General features: G+C 44.0%; 1 protein-coding gene across 6 annotated transcripts in view; it reads right to left on the minus strand.

Moving 5' to 3' along the window:
- Window positions 1-18,515, minus strand: part of TNFAIP8 (TNF alpha induced protein 8) — a 133,381-nt gene that overhangs the window by 17,582 nt on the left and 97,284 nt on the right. The window contains exon 1 of one of the 6 annotated variants that reach the window (XM_086705709.1): window positions 10,035-10,646. The exons of the other annotated variants lie outside the window; for them this stretch is intronic. Within the exon in view, the coding sequence (XP_086561835.1) occupies window position 10,035 (1 nt within the window). The 5' untranslated portion in view covers window positions 10,036-10,646. Of the gene's footprint in view, window positions 1-10,034; window positions 10,647-18,515 lie in introns of those variants that run through there. 6 annotated transcript variants of the gene reach the window in all.

Consider the following 18,515-nt stretch of genomic DNA (forward strand, 5'->3'; position numbering starts at 1 on the left):
CTCTCTTTCTCACTCAAAATAAATAAATAAACATTTTTAAAAATTATTAAAAAATGTTCTATGCTGTCTCTAACTCTTAATGCAAACTCTTTCATATCATGTTTATTTGCTTCCATTTTCCCTGAAAGTAAAACCCTTGGGATTATTTATTTCTTCATGTAATAAATAGTCAACTATTCTTTACAATGTATCTGCTGGCTTTAAAAATTCCCAGGTCTTATTGAAGAGGGGTGGTGGGAAAAAAGATACAGGTGGAGTGGGGAAGAAATACTGCTTTTCTGTGAAGACAAGCAAAAAATGAGATGATAAATGAATTCAGTTACTATTACTTAGGAATTATATCTCAAATACTCTTACCTAAGAACAAGTATTGTGAAGTAAACCCTTGGAAAAAGTTTATTCTAAATGAGTCAGTTTATAACCAAAGATAGGCATCTGAAATAATCATCTTTTGATAATATTTGGAACTTCAAATTACTAAATAACCCACACTCTGCATAGATAGTAAGATAATTCTGTTTTTAGGGTAGAGGTTGCTTTTTAAAATGAAAAAAGCCCCCCCCCTTTTTTAGAATAAATGTAAAAGAAACTGGAAATTTTGAAAAGCATGAACTCTACCTGTCTTTGGTAGCTTATTAAGAAAGAAAGAGTTGAAAATTAAGTTAGGACCTATTGTAAAGCCTTCAAACTTTCTATTTTACCCTTCCTGAAATCAGCTAATTTAAAATTATATTTAGAATTAAAAATAATAAAGCTGTCCGAAAACCACAGAGACAAAATAGTGATGTCAAGATAATTATAAACCTTTCTGTTGATGACACATACTTGCTATATTAAACTCATTTTTCAGTTAAAGAAAATAACTAAAAAGACCAATACAGTCATTCTTTTGTAAGAACTGAAAAATGTTTCTCTAAATACATGAACTTGCTGTCCTGGAGATGGATTACTTCCCTAATGGCAGATATTTGGGTAAAATAAACTTTGGCAAACAACCTAACTTACCAATTTTTACGACTAGTTGCCAACTAGCAACAAAATAAATCACTTCTCTAAAATACTCTGGCAGCCCCCACCTTCTCGAAGCTTTGCTGTTTCATCCCTACAGTTCGGCGCTCCAGAATTAAGGTCGCTGTTTCTCTTCTCCCCATGCCTATCACCTGTCCTGTTTCTAGAATTGCAAGAAACTGTGGAGACTACAGGTGGAAACACTGAGGCCTGGAAGTCAAAGGGTTTCAAGGTGATCCCCTTAGCTCCTGGCCCCTGGCTCCTCTGTGGAAAGGTGCTTTGTGATTCTGGAATTATCAGATGTAGCAAAGAGTAACTCCTCCCTCCCTCCCTTCCTTTCTTCCTTTATCTATTATTTTTGAGAGAGAGAGAGCGTGCACACAAGCAGGGGAGAGGGGCAGAGGCAGAGAGAGAATCTTAAGTAGGCTACCCACCCAGTGCGGAGCTCCATGCAGGGCTCGACCCTACAATCCTGGCATCATGACCTGAGTGGAAATCTCGAGTCGGACACTTAACTCATGGAGCCACCCAAGCACCCATGGAGTAATTCCTTCATTTAAAGAAGAGATTACACACGTCGGGCTAGTAACATGTTTTGGTTGGGTCTCCACAATGCGTCTTTCTTTTTAAAACGGAGATAAAGTTCATAACACATACAATTCACCATTGTCACCATTGTAAAACTGTACAGAGTGATTTTCCTTATATTCACAATGTTGTGCAAACCATCACCACTGTCTCCTTCCAGGACATTGTCATCAGTCCCGAAATAGGACCTCATAATGTTTTAATCCTTTTTGCAATTAGTGAAAAACACGTAAAAGTTGGGAGCACGGACATAAGAAGTTCATGTTTCCAGCTTCTCAAGGAAAATCTGAACTTCCAACAACATTGCGGGGAGGGGGGGTGCTCAACGTTGGGGGGGAAACGGGCCCTACAGTTCATCACCTGGCCAGGAAATGACCCGAGGCAAATGAGTTAGCCACCCCTGCTTTACATGATCAGGCACTCAAGCCACTCTGAATCACTTTTAGGACAGCCTAGGGTGTGATTCTGGCAGATTCCCAAATGCTCACAGTTCTGTGTTCCCTGAGCTGGCAATCAAGGATAAGCAGGCTTGACTACCTAGTTCTGAAGCTCCAAGGGATCTATGGGCTTCCAGAAACTTCTTTATTCCCCTTTTCCTCAAAACGCCTGTATTTCCCACCCCAGATTTTTGCTGAAGTCTCTCTTTTCACCTGGAAAGCCATCCTATATTTACGTTAGTAACATCAGACCCGTGTCCCTCGAGGACCACCATTACAACTTGTTTTTGTTTTCTACTTATTACTGTATTTTATTTCCTTGTGACTACTTAATATATTATTAAAATTTTTAAATATATTTAAAATATATATTTTAATATATTTATTTAAATATTTAAATATATTTAAAATATATTATTAAAATTATTAAAAATTTTTTCTTAATGTTTATTTATTTTTAAGAGGAAGAGAGAGAGACAGAGTGTGAGCAGGGGAGTAGCAGAGAGAGAGAGACACACAGAATCTGAAGCCGGCTCCAGACTCTGAGCTGTCAGCACAGAGCCCAGTGCAAGGCTCAAACTCACAAACCGCAAGATCATGACCCAATGCAAGGCTCAAACTCACAAACTGCGAAATCAGGGCCTTCCAAAGTCAAAACCAACTGAGCCACCCAGACGCCCCCCACCGCCCCGCAAAATAATATTTTTAAAAAGGGAATCACATATACTATGTGAATGATAACTGGTACTCCTCCCTTACACATATCATCATGATAAAAATAATTTGGGGCGCCTGGGTGGCGCAGTTGGTTAAGCGTCCGACTTCAGCCAGCTCACGATCTCGCGGTCCGTGAGTTCGAGCCCCGCGTCAGGCTCTGGGCTGATGGCTCAGAACCTGGAGCCTGTTTCCGATTCTGTGTCTCCCTCTCTCTCTGCCCCTCCCCCGTTCATGCTCTGTCTCTCTCTGTCCCAAAAATAATAAACGTTAAAAAAAAAAATAAAAAAAAAAATAAAAAAATAATAAAAAAATAATAATTTAAAAAATTTTAATTGTTAAATTAATTATAAAAATTAATTAGATGAGAAAAAAAATACTCTTCATTTCTAACCAGATATCATTGCCTGTGGAAGACCATGAGCCTCATGTCTACCTGCATGATACAAAAGGAGGTGAATCAGCATGAGTAAGGTGGCAAAAGTCAGAGAGCCTCAAATACAGGCATTCCCTGTGGATGATGCAAAGTATTCGAAGGGAACTGAAATGGACTAATCTTGTAATGTGATTGAAGGTGACTTAACCCTATGCCTGCAGCCTCCCCAAATCAGTCACTGGAGCACCGCCAGTGCTTTCCAAAGCATGGAACACGTTCCGTGCTTTGGAAAACAAACCCATGCCTCTCCTTTCCAAAGCCTCCTGCCAACGCGATCCATATCTCAAGAGCTGTGCCCAACCATTCAGCCATAGACAGCCCTTCTTCAACCTCTCTAGTCCGGATGTGCCAGTCCTCCCACATGGACTTCCATATGTGTAGGTCCAATAGCTCCTGGAGACTGAAAACGGCTCAAGCATACAGGATGGATCTTCCGCATGGCATGTCCTTCTCTGGTGAAGGCTACCGGCGTTAACTGATTTCTGGTCAGATTCCTGGCGTGTGGCGGTTTTGACTCCCTGGTGGGGAGAGTTTTGAGGTGATTTTAAAAACTGGAAACCAGTTTCCTAAATGAACTGAAATATGTCCTAGTTCTGTCTTAAATTTGGGGGTATTACAAACACTGAATACAACTACTATGGGGAAGTCATTCTTGGTGTGCTAAAAAGTAAGAGCTACTGTATTTAGGTCAGTTTTTGTTTTAAAGGTTAGGAAGTGTGCCTAGCAGGCTGAGGGTGGGGAGGTAGGTGGTGAGGCTTTGTTTCTGGAGTGGGCAAAGGGGCTGAGCACCTTGTATGATGATGACTCTAGATGTTATGCATGCCTGGGACCAATCAGTTCACACTACCAGGGTTAACTTGGCTAACGGACATAGGACAAAGATCCCCATAAGCAAATAAAAGCAGAGTGAACTAACCAAACCTTTAAAAAAAATATGAAAGACAACTTATGATGGTCAATTTGTACTTCTCTGGTATCTAGAGTGATTTTCTAAAAATTGGAGGCCTTATGAGACCCACTAAAACTCAGTTTATAAAGCCATGACTATAATTTTACTGACTTAACTGATTAGCAAGGCTTATGGTCAGATCTTTGGGAAATATTACTGATCATATCAAGTAGTTATTTTATAGTAAGTTCTTCAGTATGTAACAGAACCTGCAATTAAAATATTCTGTCTAAGGAGAAAGACAACACACTTCGTTGAAATTTTCTTATTCACACAATTTTTAATATTTTCACTGCTGCAAAAGGCAGAAGATATTTTATTTTATTATTATTTTTTAATGTTTATTTTTGAGAGAGAGAGAGAAAGAGAGAGACAGAACACAAGCAGGGGAGGGGCGGAGAGAGAGAGGAAGACACAGAATCTGAAGCAGGCTCTGGGCTGCTGGGTGGGGAGGTAGGCACCCTCTGAGCTGTAGACACAGAGCCAGATGTGGCTCGAACTCATGGACCTTGAGATCATGACCTGAGCGGAAGTCAGACGCTTAACCAACTGAGCCACCCAGGAACCCCAAGGCAGAAGATATTTTAGAAAAATAATAATGGATTTATCTCCAAGATGGGAGACAATGTATATTGTAAACAGACAATAGATAATGGGAAAAAGATGAATCAAGTTCCAAGTGTATGATTGGTGTAAGTTTCTAAATCTAAAAACTTACCCTAACCAGTTTCCCCCTTGAACTTATCTCCTGTTGATTTTCCATTTATGCCATTAGTTTACACTCCTGCTTCGAAAAGGTTGGTGAGTAGAGTTAATGGATTTGGCAAAAAAAAAAAGAGCTTTCTCTCTTACATTTTCAGAATCTCTCTTTAATGCCATTTGTTGACCTTGGAATGAAGGAAACAGATGCTATTGTTGGACATAAACGTCGTCTCATACAGTATTTTTAAACTATCAGCTGTACAGCTGGTCTTTATATAGGCAGTGAACACGTGTTTCTCTATACCTTTATTCCCTCAACACATATGAATACACAAGTGCCAGAACTCCACCCACATTCCAAGGCAGGGCACATTCTACAGCAAATACCCAAAATGAATTCTGCTGTATTTTCCCTGCTGATGAATCAAAATAAAAAAATGTTTTTCATTACGTCCTACAGAGTAAAATAAAACTATTTGACATGCTGCCCACACCAAAATATAGAAACCATGTTTAAATGAATGTGTAGAGATTCTAGCTGACATCGAAAGGAATTTAAATCTTGAATACACATGTCTAGCATCTATGAGTATTTTTCTTGCATTAAATTGGTATTATCACAAAACAGAGCAATCTTAGATATGGGAAAAAAAAAAAAAAAAAAAGCTATAGAATTCTTGGATTAAGATTCCAGGTTCCAAATGGAGGCCTTAATAACATCCCAGCTCTCTAAGGTTTTAATGGCATCTAACAAAGTATTGAGGAGTCAGGGTTGGGCCATCTTTTCCTGAGCTGACTTATGGCTCATTGCATTTTGATGGAGGGTAAAGAATCTGAAATATTTTAAGATATTTTTTTAAATCATTAGGGGTACTGAGGAGAGGCCTGGAGGCTGGTGTTGGGTCAGAAGAGGTCTCAGTAACAGCTATTTCTTGGTCTCTGGCCTCATTGTAAAATGGTGGTCAAATCCTAGAAAGACCACTGCTTTGGTCCCTTCTGGTCTTAGAGGTAAGATTTTTTTCAAGCACATTTCAGATCATTTTGACCAGTAGCTTGCCTTTATCACTCATAATTTGATAGAACTTCAGAGCATGTATGTTGATGGTTTAAAAAGGGTTGAGGTCTTTAATCTGCTGTCAAAGCCTGATAAAGCCCATTTCTCATCCCCCAGGTATAAACTAACAAATGAAAGCTGGAGCTTTAATTGTTAAAAGCATTAAATCAGGTTTAAAGGCCTGCTTTACTCAGCATAAAGAATTTCACATCTGAATTTATCCTCTTTCCCTGTCACCCAACCAAGTACCTATTTTAAAGTACTTATTCCAATAAAGTAATTATTTATGTTAAAGTAGACTTAAGAGTAATAAGCTTCTCTGGGCTGATCCATGTCCCAGGCCTGGAACCCAGGAAGAACCCCAGAGGTACACAATTCTGATGAAGTGAAACAAAAAGATGTTTCTGTGGCCAAACAAAAAAAGCAGTGGAAAAAAAAAAAAAAAAGAAGGCAGGCATTTCAAACACCCAGGGCTACCCAAACCACTCCTTTTTCCATTGCCCCACAAGATGTGCTGGAAGTGTTTTGATAATAAAGCCCATCTGGCCCCAATCCGAAAGACAACTCTCCAGTTACCATCATTTTTCAACAGAGTAAGAAGTTACCCTGTTATGGCCTCCATAGAGGCCTGAACAGACCTGGTCTGGTTAAAGCTCTCTCGTGGGTCTATGCTGAGCTAAGGCCTGGCCATTGTGGTTCAAAACAGCAGCTAGGAAACTGAACATCACCTATATGGCTTCAAAGGGAACCAGCAAGAAGAAGGTCCTACCAGGACTTCTTAAACCCCCCCCATATTCACAGTTCATTCTGAAAGTCAGTCCATCTTGGTTTTATTTGGCTGCTGGAACCATGCGTGGCATAACTACCTATGAAGTACAACACCTCCCCGTACCTAAAAATGAGACAGCAAGCACAAATGATGGATCATCATCAATGTTTGGATGATCCGTAAATCTCACGAGAACAGCAGAGATTTTAATTCTGCAAATTATTCTACCCCCGGACCATATGTCTACTCTCACACTCCATTAGTCATCAAACATTTTCTGTTTGCCTACAACATTCCCATCATCATAAAAACTAGAAGATTCTTTCCACTACAAGAGTCTTGATTACTACAAAGACAGAGGAAATGAACAGTTTCGATTAAGGAAACATTTTATTCAGTGAAAATTCAGCTTGTAGAAACACTTCCTTTTTCTTTTGAAAGCATCCTACTAGAACAGATACAGGGTATCTGAAGCACAAATACAGGAGTCCTGTATTTTCAAAAGACTAGATTTTTTTTATCAAGCTCTAACCCAATCATAGCAGGGGTGCTTACTCTGTCTTACATTAGTCATTTTTTATTTATTTATTTATTTATTTATTTATTTATTTATTTATTTATTTATTTAAAGTTTATTTATTTTTGACAGATACAGAGTGCGAGCATGAGCTGGGGAGGTGCAGAGAGAGAGAGAGGGAGACACAGAATCCGAAGTAGGCTCCAGGCTCCAAGCTGTCAGCACAGAGCCTGACGCGGGGCTGGAACTCATGAACTGTGAGATCATGACCTCAGCCAAAGTCGGACGCTCAATCAACTGAGCCACCCAGGTGCCCCAGTCATGTTTTTTTTTTTTAAATGTTTACTTATCTTTGAGTGAGAGAGACAGAGACAGAGCGCAAGCCGGGGAGGGCAGAGAGAGAGAGGGAGACACAGAATCGGAAGCAGACTCCAGGCTCTGAACTGTCAGCACAGAGCCCGACGCAGGGCTCAAACTTGTGAATTGTGAGATCATGACCTGAGCCAAAGTCAGATGCTCAACCGACTAAGCCACCCAGGTTCCCCTGTCCTGCCTTAGTCTTCATAACAGAGCAGGAGACAACAAGGAGGAGGCATGGGAGAATAAGAACTTGAGTCACAGCCACTTTCAACCCAAGAATAGTAACCATAACCTTGTTCTTTATGGATTTATGACTTATTTCTAAACTTGGCAAATGAGGCCTCATTGTCCCAAAGAATCGAAAAGCATTTACATGCATTTTGTATTTTAAATCATCATTGCCTGGCATATGTTCTTATTTGAAAAACAAATTGCAGTCTTCACATTGAAGACTAACCCTTGCTCAAAGTTCATGATTCGGAGAGAGAAACACTTTTTGTTGTTGTTGTTAGAGACAGTCTCATCTAATACATGTTGTATCTAATTTAGCATTTCTATGAAATACTATGGTGTTAAGAATTAAGACCAAAGAAAGATGCTTAGGGCAAGAAAGAAAGAAGAGAAACAGTATTTCCATTAAGGGAGGGAAAAATTACATTATTTAAAATAAGATCTGAAGTTATCTGTGAAGTCCTGAAATAAGAGCTGTAGGCGACAAGACGCTGAAAAGCCTTCTGGTATCTGTCAAAATGGTAGAGTTCTGGGGTGCCTGGGTGGCTCAGTTCATTAAGCGTCTGACTTTGGCTCAGGCTGTGATCTTGCAGTTCATGGGTTCGAGCCCCAAGTGGGCTCTATGCTGACAGCTCAGAGCCTGAAGCCTGCTTCGGATTCTGTGTCCCCCCCCCCCTTCAAAAATAAATAAACATTTTAAAAAATGGTATAATTCTTCCAAAGCAGTTAAGGGGCTTCATGACAAAAGAAATTTAAGAATCACTACATTCACTGGAAGTAACTTTGGGGAAAAAAGGGCTCTTTCCATCGGGCCTTAGATTCAAGAACATAAGAGACATAGTATGTAGAGCTGCCCAGGTGCCAACGACATTTCCCCATTACGTACTTCGGGAGGGTGATGATTTAAAAGGAGCTCAAGATAAAAGAGGCAGCAAGGAGAGAATAAGGACTCTCGCAGATTCTCATGACAATTCAAATACCTTCTTAGTTCATTAAAAATGAATGAACACCATAAAATCAGTTTCAATCTGTATAACAGAAAATGTCAGGTGAAGTGAGAGCACGGAAAAAATGAGAGAGCTAAGTGGCTGGCTTGGAGCTTCATACTTAGCGGGCATGTTGAAATGACTGACAAAGATCTATTCTGTCCAGAAATCCCCCACTTTATTTTTAAGCCTGGAAACTGGTTAGTCATATCTATACAGAACACTTCCTGTCCAGGGGCACGAAGATGGCAACAATCTGCCAAGTTTAGTAGCTGCCTACATTTAGTGAATTGAGTTATTCATGGAATAAAAAACAGCATCGAACATTAGGGAAAAAAAATCTGGCTAACTGAAGCTTTAAAAGATATACAAAGAAAACCGGTTTGACTATTCCACAGAAGAGGGATAGATGGTGCCATGGAGAAAAAAAAATGAAAGAACAACAGACAATATTATTCTAAGAGACTATTTGCTGGTAGTTTCTGGACTATTCTAGCATCCCTACCAAATATAACAGCTCTCTCACTCCCACCCTTTAGATTAATAGTGCAAGTGGGGTGCCTGGGTGGCTCAGTCGGTTAGGCGTCAGACTTCAGCTCATGTCATGATCTCACCACACTGAGTTCGAGCCCCGCGTCGGGCTCTGTGCTGACAGCTCAGAGCCTGGAACCTGCTTCGGATTCTGCGTCTCCCTTTCTCTCCGCCCCTTCCCCAGTCTCTCTCTCTCAAAAGTAAACATTAAAAAAATTAAAAAAAGATTAATAGTGCAAGTGACAGCCCACATCTTCATCTACAAAAGTGTCCAAAGACTGCAGACTATCTCAGGGAACTAAGCAGCAGCAACGAAATCTTCCTTTCTCTTAATATGGTCTAATTCTAGGGTAAAGGAAGGGCCGCCTGAGAATTTTACAAAAACATGAATGCAGAGGACTAAAATACAGAGCAGAAAGGTAAACTTTTATCCACTGGTCTACCACCACCGTGTGACAGTAAGAACGCATGTTTGGGAAAGAGAGGAAAACAATTAAGGATGGGAAGAAGGACCTTATCCCGGGCCACCCTGAGGGCTGTCAGGCTTCAGCGAGGCTGGCTCTCCCCACGGCAATTATAATTTTACTTGATTAACCCTTACGCGTGTCACAACAAGCCAGCCCAAGTGCCACCACAGAGAAACCTGAGGCGCGGCACCGCCTCCCCCCCGCACGCCCGCACCCCAGGCACAGAGGGGGCAACCGCAAAGCATGCTGGGATGGAGGGCCACAGCAGGATCATCAAATACTCACTCCTATGCAGTTGCTCCTGTGCGTCTGGGGTTATCAGTCAGATCATCAAGTCAGCTATGGTCGAGCGAGCCAAATAATTTAAACCAGTTCTACCCATAAAAACCCCTCAGCCTGAAATTCTTCAGTGAGCCTGCTTACCGTCAGACTTGCTAGTTCGTGGACCCCCCAGAAGGGAGGGACAGCTTTACTGGGAGGGGGTGACGGAGCTCTACTCCTCCAACCGCCATTCACCCGAAGGCCTTCCAGAAAAGGGAATGGCACAACCCGGCAGAGGGCTCTGAAACGACTCCCACAGGCTGGCTTTCCTGCCTTTTTCTAACTCATCGTCTGCCATTTGCAAGCTCTTTGAGGAAATCATTTTCATAACCCAGCATGAGCGTCGCTAGAAATCCAAGCCAAGACAACACAGCCCTGGCTTCTGACTGGCCCCGATTCAGCAGTTGGAAAGGCAGCAGCATTCCTCAGTGTCACGTCCTTGTTTATGGGCCTGGCATTCATCCCACCCACCGGGAAGAGCCACAGAGCTCCTGTGTCCTCCACAGGCCACTGTTCCGCTGCCTCCAAGTGGGCCTCCTACTTGGGAGACCAGCTCACCCTCCGGCCTACTGTTAACTCACACCCCAACAGACCAAACTGTCAAAACGTCTCATCCCATTATCTCAGTTACACCGCTGCTCACCTCTCTCGCTTTGCCCAAGTTTTGTTTTTGTTTTTTTCCCTTCTCGTTCCAGAGTTATTTCCTTACTCCTCCCTTCCTGTCTCTCCACATGCCTACCCCTGCCCTTGGAACCTCCGCATCAGGGCTGGATCCCCGCCCCCTCCCTCTCCACAAGGCTCCCACTCATGATTTCTTCCTCATTGTTCCCTTGAAATTTTGAAATCTGTCCAGTGGCCACTCCCTCAAAGCTCCTTGCTATTCTGGTTTTCTAGAAGGGTTCTGTTCCCGCTCAGTATATGTGACTTGCCCCTCAAGGCTAACTCCTTGAAAACTCTCCCAAGAGACCTCTTTGACTATCATCTCCTTTCTCAGGAGGACTGGAGTCAGACATTTAGACTCGGGATCCTGGGGAGGGGTCCATTGCCATGCTAGCTCTTTCGTAACTGACTTCATTTTAATTTTAAACCTCTAAAGGAGAAAACGGTGTTACAAGCGCTTTACAATAAAGAGAACAGTCAGTGCAGTAGTATCTCACTTTTATCGAGTAACTTCACAGAAGAAAAGAAGTTCCTTGGGACAAGCCCACCCTTCCGTGCTCTCTACAGAACGTGCACTGAGGCCTTCATCAGGTTGAATATCGTAGGCGGGCCTCGGACGCATTCTGTCATTGGGTGTCATTATAAACCTCCTTATTCACCCAGCACCTGCTGAGTGAAGCTGTCTTATCACTGACACACGCATCCCCTCATCGGCTCTCACAAGGGACCAGCATATTCCCACTGCTGTGACCAACAGGAGAAACATAAAATTTCTCAGGATGGCTCAACTACTCAGTGTGGCCCAAATCCTACGTTATACGTATAATACGGAAGCCTGTCAAATCTAGGGTGTCCCTGGCAGATACATCGGTAGATTTCTAAGACAGGCCCTCAGGAAGAAAAGGCATGGGGTTGGGGGGAGGGGAGAGGATGTGAAGGCGAAAGGGAAGCTAGAAACATTCTCCAATTCTCAGGTTGGCCAAAGCTTCTTCCTGATGTGAAGAGCTGGATTAAATTTCCTGCCAGGATTCACTTGTTAGCCTCAGGCACCCAGGGCTGACCGTGCCAACGCCACAGAGAGAGAGACAGGGCTGAGGTGAGCGGGATGCAGATCAAGAAAGGAATCAGGGGGCAACTAAGATTTGAAGGTGTGCACCAACGGAGATGATGGGAGTAGCCCTTCCTCAGGAGACAGGCGCTTGCTCACAGCTGGGACAGTCACCCCACAGCCTGCACACCTTCCCTCATTCCCACGCAGTACTGACTGAATGTTCACGATGTGGTCTAATCCCTTAGCAGATGAGATCTTAGGCTCTCAGCATTTGCTGAGCCCCCAAAGAGAAGGCAGCAAAGCCTTTCCTCAGACGTGGCTGACCACTGTCTCATTCTCCTGGCCTCTAAAACCGGCTTCTCGGGGCGCCTGGGTGGCTCAGTCAGTTAAGCGTTCGACTCTTGATTTCAGCTCAGGTCATGATCTCACGGTTCGTGAGTTCGAACCCCATGTTAGGCTCTATGGAAATCAAGAGTCGGACGTTTAAACGACTGAGCCACGCAGGGACCCCAGGCAAAAAGGTCTTAAGGCTTCGGGAGCCTAAAGCTGTCGTGGTCACTTAGGGCATTTCACCATTTCCTTGGGAGAAAGTCTGCTCCCAGTTATTTACAAAATTAAATCTTGTCACCACAAACCCAGAGAGCGTATTCCCAAGTACGCGCACAGATGGTACTACACACACAAACGCCAAACCCCCATCTCTCTCATCAGGCTCTGTGCTGACAGCTCAGAGCCTGGAGCCTGCTTCGGATTCTGTGGCTCCCTCTCTCTCTCTCTCTGTTCCTCTTCTGCTCGTTCTCTGTCTCTTAAAAATAAATAAACGTTAAAAAAAGTTAAAAAAATAAACATAAATACCACAAGGTACCACTTAATAGCAACACAGGCTTTGCCCAGGCTTGCAGATCCCCAGAGAAGCACCTCTGAGACATTCAGTGCCCACTCAGCAGTTAGTCACTCAGGACACACTGCAGCACAACTCTTCTTCAAGTTTCTTAAACTCTTAGAACCAGATTGAAGTAATTGTTCTTTCAGGTTCCTTGGTCAGCGGCCGCGGGAGCCGCGGGCTGACTCCCAGAATGCACCAGGCCTGCGGGGCCCTGGGGAAAACGAGACTGTGGGGCGCCCATCTGTTACTGCAGCCGCCCGTCCGGTGTCTGAACGCTTCCCACCCACACAGGTGCACACGTTCTCCCCACAAGAGCGCCCCTGCCCAACTGGCACCCTCAATGGTGAATTTCCCTGAATGATGCTCTTCTCAAAGGAATGAAAACAAATTAGCTCACTGTGTAATCGCCTCTCACTTGGACTCTCCCACTTTCCACACCAGGGAGTGAACAAGACCTATGTGCAGAGCTCAATTTTACTTCACAGTGCCTCTTCATCTTCCTCACTGGTTATCCACTTAGGAGAAGGTGAAATAGGAACTCTTCAGGTGTTCAACCACTCCCTTTAGGTTTTGTAAATTCCCCCCAAAGCTGGTGAACGGCAGCCATACAAACAGATGAGGTCCGTCCTGCCTCAAGGAGAGCTCATGAACAAATGCAGGATGCAAAAAAACCTATGTTTGCAAAACTTCTTGTTGGCCAAACAGGCATGAGGGGGAAGGGGGGGTGCGGTGCTTGATAGGGCCTGGACGTTACCTCTCTGAGCCTCAGTTCTGCATCTCTAAAATAAGAGGTAAGATAAAAGAACACGTGCTGTTGCTTTTTAACTCTAAATCGTGGTGATTTTACTTGTGTCTGGAGGAGAATCATTTTAATTATAAAGTCTCCTTACGGCAGATCTTCCTGAAATATTACAGACAGACACAATGAGTTGATTTTTTTCAAGTTTATTTATTTTGAGAGAGAGAGTGAGAGTGAGTGGGAAGGGCAGAGAGAGGGAGGGAGAGAGAAAATCCCAAGCAGGCTTCGTGAGGTCAGCCTAGAGCCTGACACAGAGCTCGATCCCACGAAACGTGAGATCATGACCTGAGCCAAAATCAAGAGTCAGACACCTAAATGACTGAGCCACACAGGTGCCCCAGTGAGTTGATTTTTTTTAATGCAGCTTACGCTATCATTTTAGGCACAACCCACTAAATGAAGAGAGGTATACGACCAAGCTCAACTCATTCTTTTCCAAGTTGTCAGCATCCTTCTCGTACAGACAGAAATGTTGACAAATAAACGGTTTGTGGCAGATCGAGCGACTCTGCGTTACTCTGAAGTGAAATCACTGGGTCTGGAGATTTCTCTGGCCCTACTGCATGCTCTGGCACTTGCCCACTTTTGGGGCTGTTTGCCGGATTACCCACAGCCAGGAACAGGGAACCTAATCATCTATGTTATCCTGACTGCTCACTGGCGCCATAGTTCGGGGACCAGAAAAGCGTGATACATATTCAGTCTGATGAAAATTTCAGAAGTGAGGAAGAAAAAGGCCCAGACACCCAGAAGCCAGGGGTGTGGAACAATGTCGGGTCATCAGTGATGTCCACCGTAGAGAAGATGGTTTGGCAAGGACCTCTAAACCAATGTTCCACTTTTAGTCCCTGTGAGCACTCTGTACTCCAAGGCTAATGACTACATAAAAGGAAACATGATCACATCAAAGTCTGGTATTTTAGACCCTATGCTGGACCTCTTACATTATACATGACATCAAGGTCAGCCGCACCCAGGGCCATGCGTTTCTTCAGAGCCTTTCTTTTTCTTTCCATCTGCAGAGAAGGGCCAGCACAGGGAGGGAAGAGGGGAGAAAACCGGTACAGTAATGCTTAGCAAAGAATGCTGTTATAGAAGCCGTCGCACCTCATGAGGTCCCTAGGCAGCGAGGACCCTACCCAATGTGGCTTCCTGGTGACAGAAGAGATGAACAAGTTACCACCATGGAAAAAGTGAGCTGTTCTCTCCTATGATAAATACTCTGCCAGGTGTCGGTCCCGTTCTTTCTAGTGTGAAGTCTCTATGAGGAGACAGTCCTCAGACATACCTCTGTCCTGTCATTTGGCTGACTTCAGTCATCCGACTGCCAAGTTGATTGATCACAACAGGCTGCTTGAGGGGCGCCTGGGTAGCTCAGTCGGCTAGGCTCCCGACTCTTCGTTTGGGCTCAGGTCAGAATCTCACAGTTCATGAGATTGAGCCCTGCATTGGGCTCTGTGCTGACAGCACAGGGCCTGCTTGGGATTCATTCTCTCTCTCTCTCTCTCTCTCTCTCTCTCTGCCACTCCCCTGCTCACACACTCTTTCTCTTTCTCTCTCAAAATATATAAACTTAAATGATAATAATAATAAAGGTTTAAAAAACAAAAAAATAGGCTTCATGAAAACCCACCAGGGAAGTGAGGACCCCAGAGAGGGCAGACCATGGTGAGACAGATTCAGCATAGGTAACCTGAAGTCCTGAGAAACTACCATACGGTCACTGAGGAACAGGTCAGTTACCCGTTAAAATGACATTTCATCCGAGGAGGGCTACCATTGAGAGTGTAAATGTCTGTGCATATTGCCAACAAGTTAACTCATCACCAGGAGACATGACAAGTTAACTGAGTGGATCACAACAGACTTGAGGATCACTCACTGTGTATACCCATCTTGCAGATTTTGAAGAAACTTGAAGCCCAGTGGATACTATAAGGTCACCAAATTGTGATAACCTAATATACACATAACTGAAGCCTATTGCATCTCAGTGACCAGGGGAGTCCACACTCCCTTTTCAAGTTGGCGACTCAAAAAACCTTGTCCCAAAGGTGCTTGGGTCTCCCCCGACCCTCCACTGCAGTGGGCTCCAGGTACCCCCTACCAGCCCTGCTGGGCTCCTAGATCCCCTCACCAGGGGAGAAGAATGCACTCAAGACTCCCTACCCGTGTCCCTGAGAGGCAGGAAAGAGCCTGGGTCTCCTCTTCCTTCTCCAACACCTGGCCTCTCCACCCCTCGCTTCCGGAGCCAGGGTGCAAATGAACACAGACCACAGGGAGCATCCCCCTGAATGCCAAGCTTGAGGATGGGGGAGGGTAGCTTTGGGACATTCCCAGGAGTATCAGGTCAGGGTTAAAAGCATGGGTTCTGCGGATAGACGGCGTCCATTCACACCCTGATTCCACTTTTTCTAGCTTTGTGATGTTAGGCACAGTTTGTAACTTCTCTGGACTTCAGATTGCTTTACTGTTATGTGGAGTCAACACAAGGGATTATTATACAAGTATTAAATGAGATAATATACATAATCAGTTGCTTGGCACTGTGTCTGGCACACAGAGACCTCAGTACATTTTAGTTTCAAAACTGTGTCTTCAGGGGCGCCTGGGTGGCTCAGTCGGTTACGTGTTCCACTCTTGACTTTGGCTCAGGTCTCTCTCTCAAAAAAAAAAAAATTAAATTAAACAGTAAAAAAAATTACTTTTGAGAGAGAGAGACAGAGACAGAGACAGAGCACAAGCAGGGGAGGGACAGATAGAGAGAGGGAGACACAGAATCTCAAGCAGGCTCCGGGCTCTGAGCTGTCAGCACAGAGCCCGACGCAGGGCTTGAACCCACAGACTACAAGATCATGACCTGAGACAAAGTCGGACACCTAACCGACTGAGCCACCCAGGCACCCCCATTAAAAATTTTTTTTCTAATAAAAATTAAAAAATAAAGGAGAGGGGCGCCTGGGTGGCTCAGCTGGTTAAGTGTCTGACTTCAGCTCAGGTCATGATCTCATAGTCTGTGATTTCAAGCCCCATGTTGGGCTCTGTGCTGACAGCTCAGAGCCTGGAGCTAGCTTCTGAGTCTCTCTCTCTCTCTCTCTCTCTGCCCCTCCACCGCTCACGCTCTCTCTCAAAAATAAATAAACACTAAAAAAAATTAAAACAAAAATAAAGGAGAGATAAATGCCTAAAATTGGACAAAGTGTTGAGGATACCTTGAAGAATGGAGCTCAGTCACTGACTGTATAAATAGGAAATGATCACCTCATACCACTTACACTGGGGAAGAAAACAGATGTGGTCTTGCCCTCCAGAGCTTGTGATCTGGAGAAGAGATGCTAAACAGTAACGGTAAGGCCAAGAACAGGTGCTCTAAGAGAAGGCAGATCCTAATTCAGGCTGGAGGCTCAGAGCAAATCCCTCCAAGGAAGTGAAAAGAACGTCAGGTAGGTAGAAGGATAGAGCCGGCAGGAGGCCCAGCAGGTGCAAACACTCTGAATTAGGAAGCTGATGGAAAAGAACCAGGAAAGACATCAGGTGCGGTGAGGAGCCCAAGGTGGAAGGCGTGGCCATCTGCTGTGGGAAGGACACCTACTCCACGGACACCTGAAGGGAGGGAATGGGTGAAGGTGAGTCTGTCACTCTGGGGGCAGGAAGTTGAGGGATGGTCTAATGGCTACTGTTTTCTCTGTGAAATAGCAAGCCTGGTGAGGAGGCAGAAGAGAAATGGGTGAGGGCAGGGTAAAACCTATTAGGGGCCCCAGAGGAGGAGCTGAGCTCACTCACAGCTCCAGGGTCACTTTTTCCCAAGTCCCCACACAGCAACCCCTCCTTAACAATTGCTTCCTCACAGGGCACCTGGGTGGCTCAGTCGGTTAAACGTCTGACTCTTGATTTTGACTCCGGTTATTTGATCTCACAGTTCATGGGATCGAGCGCCGTGTTGGGCTCTGTGCTGACAGTGCCGAGCCTGCTTGGGATCCTCTCTCTCCCCCTCTTGCTGCCCCTCTCCCAATCTCTCTCTCTCTCTCTCTCAAAATAAATAAACATTAAAAAAAAACTATAAAAAAATGGCTTTCTTACTTTCTGGTACCAAGGCTACAAGAACCTAGACGAAGGAATTATGCATCCCATGACGTTTAACAGTAGAAAGGTCCTCAGAGATCAGAGCCGCCCTTCATTTTTTCCTATTTCACAATTAAGTAATTTACTCAACAGGATGCCCCTAAACGCAAAAAATGTGGCCGTCAGCCTATCTCCTCAGGAAGCTGCCGTCCACTGGAAACTGTTGGTGTCTTCCTTTCTATGACCTTCCCCTTTTTCGCAAAGTGGGTTTCGTCCTTCATTTCTCTTGCTTTCTTATTCACATCATGCCTGTATATCTTAAATTCATTCAGCTTTTAATAAAGCCAGGCCTGGATTATTTTTTTCTGTTTAATACTCAAGTACAATCACCTATTCATTTGTAAGCAGGCAAAATTCAGTCAATTCTTTAGGAGGTGGCCATAGACTGAGGATGGAATCTCAGCCCTCCTGGCACAGAGTCAAGTGCGTTCTAAGCTATGATGGCTTAACAATATCCCCAGTCATTTGCTTCCACATTCACTCACATACACAAATATGTTGGCCTCTAAGGACTTCTGAATCGACTTGATATTTTTTTCAGATTTAACCCAAAGAAAGTATAAGTCTCTCACTGGAGCTCAGAATAATGACTTACAAGCATCTCCCATGATAGGAAGTCAGGCACCAACTATCGGAAGGCAATGTAGACATTGTGAAGAGCCTGTGGTGATGCCACACTAAATGAGATACTCAACTCTATCAGAAGAAAAAAAAAAAAAAAAGCTAAGGAGAGGGGAAAGGACTAGTGAGGAGAGAGAAAAAATAATACTTTACACAGGGTAACTCCTTTCAAAGACATCCCGGGGGTGACAGCTAAACAGAGGGTTCTAGATTACAGCTAATACCCAGCCTTGTAAGAAGTGCCCAGGATATAGACACACACTCACTCACACACAAACACACCCTTTATTTCCTGGCAGAAGTGAC

This window comes from Puma concolor, chromosome A1 (genome assembly GCF_028749965.1).
Source record: "Puma concolor isolate L17-30 chromosome A1, mPumCon1.1.hap2, whole genome shotgun sequence".
In the NCBI taxonomy this organism is placed as follows: domain Eukaryota; kingdom Metazoa; phylum Chordata; class Mammalia; order Carnivora; family Felidae; genus Puma; species Puma concolor.